This window comes from Lactuca saligna, chromosome 9 (assembly GCF_052625555.1).
Source record: "Lactuca saligna cultivar CGN05327 chromosome 9, ASM5262555v1, whole genome shotgun sequence".
NCBI lineage: Eukaryota > Viridiplantae > Streptophyta > Magnoliopsida > Asterales > Asteraceae > Lactuca > Lactuca saligna.
In genome coordinates, this window is record NC_136425.1 from 191,633,557 (window position 1) to 191,643,037 (window position 9,481).

The following is a 9,481-nucleotide window of genomic DNA, read 5'->3' on the forward strand; positions in this document are numbered from 1 at the left end:
CATGTGTTCAAATGAATGAGAAGATGACATGTGGCAAAAAACATTCATTTATTATAGTAGATATAATCAAAAAATACAAAATTGAAGTATTGAAATAAAGAATAAAAATATTTTTTTTTCTTTGTAATTTATTTGCTAAGTATATATATTTTTTTTAGTTAATACTAGTATTTATATTTTATATATTTATTAATTAATGCTAGGATTGAATAAATATGAAAGATATTTCACAAGAGCAAATCTTGATTAATTTGATTTTGGTTTTGTAAGAGTAAACTGTAAAGTGTGATCGATTGATAGTGAAGGAGATTTTGAATTAATTTAGAGCATTTGTCGATTGGGAGATTCAATTCATGGAGTTAGGAGTAGGTAATTCTCCGGAAACCGGTTTGGTTTTCGACGGTGAGGAGTTGTCATCGCCTCCGACCGTGCCGGCGAGGATACGCCGGAGACTCACCGATACAAAGGCTTCTGGTTCTCGTTCTAGCATTGAAGAGATCGAAGCTAAGCTTCGCAATGCAGATCTTCGTCGACAGGTAAGGTTTTTGTATTTATTTAATTCACTTGAAAATGTATACGTTTGGAAGGTAGCTCCGCTGAGCGAGAGCAAAGATTTTTGAAGATCTATAGAGTAGTATCAACAGTTTTGACGATCTATCAAGCATACTGCTGTGATTAAGAACTAATTTAGAAAACGAAAAACTAAATCGTTAACCTTAAAAGATAAATCTAAAGTTTAAGGCTATGCCAATTACCAAGAACCTTTTGGCATCTGTAAACTGCACTCCTTCAGTTTTCTAATCATTAGATTTAATTGGTAATTACGATCAACTGGTGTTTCTTATGTGCGTTTGTGTGCTTCCTGTGATTGAGTTAATGAAGAAAACGTCTCATAGTCTAGTCTGCTCTGTAATTGGCTTCTTATTCACCTTTCTTTTCTTCTTGTTCAATTCCTTCTTTCTCTTTTGAGTGGCGACAGAAATTTTATGAGAATTTGTCAAGTAAAGCCCGGCCAAAGCGCAGGAGCCCTCAATCTGCAGATGATCATAACCTTTCTCAATCTATAGAGGCCAAGCTCCAAGCTGCTGAACAGAAAAGGTATTCTTCCTTGATCCAAGTTTAAATTTTTTGACAGTGTTACACTGTTTTAGTCATGCGGAAACTAAAGTAGTTTTGGATTGTCCTAATGAAAGTTCTGTATTAAGGGGGCATTTAGGTGTTATGGTAACTTTTTAACTTTGTAAACAGGGATTAGGTAAAAGTAGGTATTATCGATTTTATGCTTGATTTGATAAAGATTATAGGGTTAACATAACCATCATGGGAACAAAAACATGTCATCTGTGTGTTTTGTGCTCATTTTCAATACAATTGTCCTTCTGTTCTTATCATTAACATACATAATTTAACAGAATGCAGATCCTCAAAACCCAAAGTCAACGAAACAAGACATCTCAGTCGCTATTAAGAAGGTATATATATCCATATAAATGTACTTTAGTCTTTGTGTGACATACAAAGAAACCATGTTTGGATTTAAAATACAAAAAGCTATTCTTGATTCTTGCTTAAATATGATAATTTTTTCTTCTTCTGTTAGATGCTGGAGAAAATTCCTTAAGCAGAAGACTACCTTAGATTTGGCCAAAACCTTTCACATTCTGAATATAAACACAAGTCATGTGATCTCAATGCCATTTGAGCAATTTGCAAATTTGATTGAAAATCCCTCTACCCTTCACACCACAAAATCTTTACTTGATCGCTTAGAGACCCGTTACAGAGTTTTATTACCCGATTTACATGGTCAAGATGAAATCAATCACCTTCTTACACGAGTTGTTTCAAGAACCACAAAACCATCTGTTAGATTATCAAGGTATCAACCAAGAATCGTGTTAAGTGCATACATGATTTTAGGTCATCCAGATGCAATTTTTAGAGGTGAAGGGGATCGCGAGACCACTTTGACCTTCTCTGCTAACAAGTTTGTCCAAGAATTTGAGTTGTTGATTGAGATAATACTGAATGGACCTTCACAGACATCCGGTCAATATTTGAACCATGGACTGGTCAAACTTCCCACATTCCGGTCTCAGATTCTAGCTTTTGATGCAGCATGGTGTTCTTTTTTGAATAGCTTTGTTGTATGGAAGGTTAAGGATGTAGAGTCTTTAATGGAGGATTTGGTAAAGGCTGCATGCCAGATGGAAATCTCTATGATGAAAAAATACAAGGTCATACCTGAAGGAGATGATAGTGCTCTTACAGATGATGTGAAAGTTTTTCAGAAACAGGTTTTATTATTTACTTTCTTTCCTCTTTTATGCATTGCAATCAAATCAAACGACCTTACTTACTTGGTATTTGAATCTTCTTCAGATGCAGGTTACAGAACATCAAAAAATGTTGAGGGAACAAATATTCCACCTGAGTGGAGAAGCTGGAATAAACCGTTTGGAGAATGCTCTTTCCAACACAAGAAAAAAGTACTTTCAATCAAAGGAGAAGACTTCCCCTATTCAGTCAACACTTCAAGACCTTGATTCCAGTGTTCCTAGCAGTTCAGATCTTGTAAACCAAAATGATGAGATTCCAATTCCACGTATGGAGAATGTATTCATTGTGAATGAATTTCTTCATGGTCAGCATTATGATAGTTTGACTATGACTGATGAAAACCTAAAGGTGGTAAAAACTTGGCTTTTATACACAATATTCATTTTTTTCTTCTACCATTTTTTTAATTTTCCTTCCAATAATTTATATTAACAGGTGCGCAAGACAATGGAAAAAGCTTTCTGGGATGGAATCTCGGATTCTATAAAACAGGAAAAGTACGATCATGTTGTTATGTTAATGAAGGAAGTGAGAGATGAGCTTTGTGAGATGTCATCTCAAAGCCAAAAACAAGAGATTCATGAAGCTATTGATCTTGATATTCTTTCTCAGGTAGGATTTTGAGATTTTCATTAACATATCAACTGTATGTGTAAGGATTCGATTTCTTTTTTATTGTAACATTGAAAAAATATTTCCTTCACTTGTTTTGTAGTTGTTGAGCTCGCGTAGTTTGGACATGGAATATCTTGGGAGAATCATGGAGTTTTCATTAGTCAGTTTACAGAAGCTTTCAGCCATAGCACATGAAAACAAACTTAAAGAATCTCATCAAAAAGTTCTCTCAGAACTTGCTGAATTATGCCAGGCTGGCGATGGTTCAAATCATTCACACGCAATCGCATTGATAAAAGGTTTGCGGTTTGTACTCGAGGAGATACAGGTGCATGTTTTCCTCTTATTCCTTTAGGCTCTGTTTGTTACACGCGACGTGACAATCTTTCTAGGGCTACATTCGATGATAAAGATGAGAAGGGCATTTACGTCTTTTTACACATACAAGAGATACAGAGAATGTCCATCTCCCACCTTTTTTAGTAGGACAAAAGATTTTAATTTTTTTTTTTTGTCTCGTTGACATCAGTTCTGGTCCCAAATCCAATATATGTCAATTGCAGTACAAGGTCATCTTGCCCTGTTTGTAATACCTGACATGACAGAGCGGATTGTGCTGCATTTAACATGTATTGGATTTGAGACCAGAACTAATGTCAACGAGACAAAAAAAAAAAAAATTAAAATCTTTTGTCCTACTAAAAAAGGTGGGAGATGGACATGCTGTGTATCTCTTGTATGTGTAAAAAGACGTAAATGCCCTTGTCATCTTTATCATTGAAAATAGCCCTAGAAAGATTGTCATGTCGCGTGTGAAAGAAACACAGGCTTATATTAAAAATATGAAATGCTGTTTCCATGTCAGGTGCTGAAGCAAGAAATTAGCAAGGCGCGAATTAAGATGATGGAACCGTTACTGAAGGGACCCACTGGCATGGAATATTTAAAAAAAGCATTTGAAAAGGTCTATGGTCCACCATCTGATGCCTTGATTCGTCTTCCACTGACTATGGAATGGCTTTCATCTGTGGTTCCTTGCAAAGATGAGGAATGGAACGAACACAAGAGGGTGTTATTAGAGTTGCAAGATGAAAGGACGGTTCTGCCCTCCACCGGTCTCAGGACTGGTGGAAGCTTCTCTAGTACATTGCATATTTCATCCAAAACTATGTCATTGTCTCCCACGGATAATCAGTATACAGAATGCAAAGGAGAAAAAGGTGATTTGCTAGTGAGGTTAGGTCTTGTTAAGCTGGTGAATAATGTCAATGGTGTGATGAAGGAGGAGTTACCCGAAACCCTAAAACTCAATTTTCTGAGACTCAGAGCTGTTCAGACCCAACTTCAGAAGATAACCGTAATTGCTACCAGGTAATAAAAGTTGAAATAAATTACATTTATGGTCCTTCGATTTTGCTGATTTTAGACATAACATAAACATTCCACACAGCATCTTGGTTCTAAGACAAACACTTGTAATGGATGAAATGATATCAAATCCCGAGGATATGGAACGTACGATGCTCAAATGCTCCATGCAGCTTTCCGAGACACTTGACACGATCATAGATGCTGGTTTGGAGGAGCTTGTTGAAGTTTTGAGTAAGATAGCAGAGGATTTAGATAAATCCGATGACGTGGCAAAAAATGAGTCGAGAAGGGTTGTGATGGCAAGAATGTTGAGAAAAAGCGTACAAGCTGGGGACCCGGTTTTTGTTAAGGTGTCGCGAGCTGTTTATTTGGCGACAAGAGGAGTGGTGCTTGTCGGCAGTGGGAATGGGAGAGAGGTGGCGGAAAAGGTGCTCCGGCAAGTTGGTGCCGCCGGTTTGGCTGAGAAGGTGGTGGAAGCCGGGGAGGTGTTGGGAGTTATGAGTGGGGTTAGTGGGAATGTGCATGGACCATGGTATGCTGGGTTGATTGAGAGTATGTGAACATAAGAGACATAATCTGCTTTCTTGTTCTCTGTACATTGTGATTTACCTGTGTATATTAGCAGTGAAACCCGTTGGTGGGGACACAGACGTCCGGCTACCTGTGTGTATTTTGAGGTCATTTGTGTAAAATATTATATGTACAAATTAATGTCATTACAAATCCCGTTAAGACCAATATTATATTTAAGTATACGATATTTAATTAATACATATTTAGTTTGTTATCTATAAACCTGATCGTATTTTAATTGGATTATCTGTAATGAATGGAAGAATTCCAATTAAATACAGCAGCTTTATAGATAACAAACCAAATATATATTAATTATATTATAACTGTATTTTCATGCATTAGATGTTATAACTTTTTCCAACAAATCAAGAATTATATCTACAAAAACCAAAAATCATGAGTATATACAAGCGGTTCCTTGGTAATTAAAACGACCTTCGAATCTTTGTGTTCCTGAGATCACATTAGTTTATCTAATTGTGCATTCACATCCAAACTCATTTTAAAATTGCATATTTAATGAAAAATACAACTATAATATAACTAATGGATATTTATACATACCATTTTGGTTTGATCATAAAAAACATTGTATTTATACCAAAAAAAAAGACGGTTTTAAATGAAAAAATATATATATTTATACGGTTTTAAATGTAAAAAAAATATTTCTACAGTTTCAAATCAAATAGAAAATAGTCAATAAGTAAACAAAATTGGAAAAATAATAGTTTAATTTAGAATAAAGAAACATGGGATCATAATTGAAAAAAAAAAAAAACATTTTTGTGCAATATTCTTTTTTTTCAATTTTGACAAGTCAAAAATGTTATGTTATCAAAGCATGTCCCGTTATCAAAACTCACATGTCGTCATCATTGTAACAAACTGGAAACACATTATCCAATTTGAGACAAAAAATAACATAATATTATAATCAAATTTTCATATAAACTTAATCATTTTTGTGACATTTACCCTTTATTAAATGATATTAGAAATCAAATGATTATCGGAAATAAAATATCTTGTAATTATATATTTTATGTAAATTCAACAATTTACATCATAAAACAGACAAAATAAAGCTTATAGAGTGATGGCTTTACAAAAACATGAAAAAATGCAAATGTCATCCATCATAGACAAGGGTTAACTACAATGCACACAAAACACAATACAATCAAAAGACATAAAATAAAACATGCATATACATTCCGGTAATCAAACCTCAAATCCATTAATGTACAATTGAATCACTAACTATAATCCAAATTATATTCAAAGCTAATCTTCTTATGATTGGACAGGTGATTACCATGTGATGTTTTATCCTAATCGATTAAGTGGTCTTCCTTCATATTATATATAATACACAATGTACAACAACTTTACCCAATGCCCACAAGTTTACAATACAAACTATGAAGCAAAATGAGAAAAAGTCTAATATAACCTCTCCCTTCATTGGTGAATTTTGAATCACATCTCTTATAATTGAGTAGCTGCAAGTTGCCTAACACGTCTTCTAAGCACCAATCTATGGCATATGCCAATCAAACACAGAATTACAACTAGTGCTATAGCACAAATATCAAACAACCTCCTTACCCCTATAGTCCCTGCAAAAAATATATATATATATATACATTTATTATTTCTCAATTCATATCATTCCTCTCATTATACAATAAATTGCAAGAAATAGCAACCTACTTTGGTAAAGTTTGTTGCTATTTAATGCAATATGAATGTAGTATACAACAATACAAACCTGTTGGAATGAAGTCAAAGGAACTCATATTATAAATGCAGGACATCAACAACTGCAATCAGGAAAAAAAATGTCCCATTAATTTTTAAGCCCATAAAAAATACTGATTTATGTGATTAACTTACAGCAAAGATACGCATTGCATAGTAGTTTCCTCTGAATCTATCTGGATCCATCAAACCAGATAACATTCTTCTAAATACATCAGGAACCTCAAAAACTTTCTGCCAATTGCCAAAAGGGAAACAAAATATCAAAAAAGAAATTTAAAAGAAAGTGATAATGGTGTATTATTATGTAAACAAACCTACCCATATGACACCACTAAAACCACCCTGAAAAAGGCGGTTATACCTTTGAACATTTTTGAGAGCTTCAATGACTTCAACTTCATGGATAATCAGTAAAGATGCCTCTGGTGTCAACTCGGTAATGGGTCGTGCACAAATTGGGCAATTGCATTTTTGAAGAGCTGTTCTGTATGTCCAGAATTGGAGTATGCAATTTGCTGTATATGGGAATCAATAAACCCTTGAAAAACCATTGATGGGGAAGAAAAAGATGAAGAAAGAAAGAAATGATGTAGAAAGAATTACCACAAAACCAGTGTCCACAGTTTGTTTTACAGGCAATTGAGAAATCATCGAAGCAGATTGGACAGCAATCATCGTCGGGAGGAGTATCTGTATCTCCACCATGCTTCTTCCTCTCGGAAACAATCAATAACGCAGACTTTGAGTTTTCTTGTTCATCCTCCTGCATCAGATCTAAACTAGGGTTTTCCGGTTCAAAACCTTCAATTTTTTCATCGGAATTATCTCTAGGGTTTTCGTCTCTCTCATCAGCATCAGACCCATCGGAGCGATAATGATCATTTTCATGATGATCATCATCATCTCCTTCATTTCCGTCAAAAATCTCAACAATTTTAGGATGTTTAACGCCGTCTTGATGAGGTTCTTCATTCTTTCTTTTCCTCTTTCTTAGCAGAAACAAAACCGTCGTCCACTTCCTCTTCCTCACCTGGAAATTAGGGTTTCTGATCATCTTTTTTTTTTTTGTTGTTGTGAAAAAATTGAACAGAAAAAAAAAATCAAAAACTGGAGATGAAGCTGAGGTTGTTGGAATGAAAAAGACGGCAATTACAGAGAAATTGGACGGATCCTTTCGATTTTGATTATTTCATGGTCGTCTTCCCTCGAGTCCTTCGATTCGTTGGGTCCCGCCATGCTATCCATTCTGAAACCGCGTGTTTTACATTTTCATGCCCATTGTTTTCTATTAAATACTTCTGGATAAACAAATTTAGAAAAGTATTTAACAAAAAAACAATATATTCAACCATTTTTACTAACAATTTCAAGAAAAATATACAAGTTCAACAAGACAAAACTATTTTTTATCAACTAGTTTGAATACTCACAAATTTACTTATTAATGACTAGCAATTTCATTTCAGCTTAATACACAATAATTATCTATCAACAAAAATTCGATTCAACAAGGAATTCTGGGTACTAGTTTGATAAAAATAACCAACAAGATATACTATATTCAAGCATATATGGAGTTCATAGATTCAACAAGGTCTTACAAGGAGAAACACAAAAATTCACTTACTACATATACAAGAATGTTAATACATATAGGTGTTTACCAATTTTTCAACAACGCGATGAAACTTTCACTTGTCAACAATTAAGCATGTGAACATTGAAAAATACTAAATTAACATACATAGCAAACTTTGATATACATATCCATGATGTGATTTTAACTGCGTGCCTTGTCCTACAATTGTTCTCACCAAATGACATCACCAAATGACAAGTGAATTTAGTGAAAGCTTTTCCTATATGCACTTAAGGTTATCTGTCCACTGACTTTAAGATCATGTGCAAAGAATAAAGTGTGCCCCTTAAATATATTTTTGTTGAGTGAACAACAAAAACAAGTTAAGCAATTTAGACAAATGATAAATGAAGTTCGGTGAAACTTACGAATAAAACTTTTGAAAACTAAAATTAAAAACTGAACATATTATTTAACGTGGTTTGATCAAAGTGACATACGTCCACATACTAACGAGAGAAAATTTTATTAAACTTCTAAGATAAATTACAATCACGCACAAAGGTTACGCCTCACTTGAGCTCTCAAAACAAAAGAATAAATTTTGCTTACTAACTGTTATAAAGTATATGCTCTTAACCTCACAATGATGTGCGTGCAAGGAATAATTATTTATAGACAAACATGGGTTCTGATGGGACAAACACATTCATAATTAGCCTATAAAGGGGGGAGGGTTGCCCTAATTTCCAACCAATCATAAGATGTCATGCATGTGCTTTTGGAATTTTCAACCTTGAGAGACGGTACATGAGCACAAAGAAACACGACATCTCAGACATAAAGTTAACAAAATGCAAATCCTCAAAACCCAAAATCAAATAAATATGACATCTCAGTTTCTATTAAGAAGGTATATATCCATATAAATGTATTTTAGCCTTTGAGATACATAAAGAAAAAACTAAAAACTATTCTTGATTCTGCTTAAATATGTTAATTTTTCTTCTTTCGGTAGATGTTGGAGAAAGCAGAAGACAACCTTAGACTTGGCCAAAACCTTTCACATTATGATTATAAACACAAGTCATGTGATTTCAATGCCATCCGGGCAATTTGCAATTTTAATCGAAAAAACATCTACTCTTCACACCACAAAATAACATATGCATTCTACACAATGTCTTAGTTCTCAGACAAACACTTGTAATGGATGAAATGATATCAAATCTC

General features: G+C 34.1%; 2 protein-coding genes across 2 annotated transcripts; one reads left to right on the plus strand and one right to left on the minus strand.

Moving 5' to 3' along the window:
- Positions 1-242: 242 nt before the first annotated feature.
- Positions 243-5,064, plus strand: LOC145015151 (uncharacterized). The gene is made up of 9 exons (XM_078973596.1): positions 243-536; positions 980-1,098; positions 1,413-1,472; positions 1,601-2,297; positions 2,383-2,688; positions 2,776-2,952; positions 3,056-3,283; positions 3,821-4,326; positions 4,406-5,064. Exons 1-9 carry the CDS (start codon positions 354-356, stop codon positions 4,884-4,886), a joined length of 2,757 nt encoding a protein of 918 aa, XP_078829722.1. The 5' UTR covers positions 243-353; the 3' UTR covers positions 4,887-5,064.
- A 1,027-nt stretch (positions 5,065-6,091) lies between these two features.
- On the minus strand, positions 6,092-7,816 carry LOC145018543 (uncharacterized). The gene is made up of 5 exons (XM_078976422.1): positions 7,273-7,816; positions 6,988-7,184; positions 6,802-6,900; positions 6,677-6,728; positions 6,092-6,524 (listed from the first exon to the last, which is right to left on the minus strand). Exons 1-5 carry the CDS (start codon positions 7,721-7,723, stop codon positions 6,394-6,396), a joined length of 930 nt encoding a protein of 309 aa, XP_078832548.1. The 5' UTR covers positions 7,724-7,816; the 3' UTR covers positions 6,092-6,393.
- Between the last annotated feature and the right edge of the window lie 1,665 nt (positions 7,817-9,481).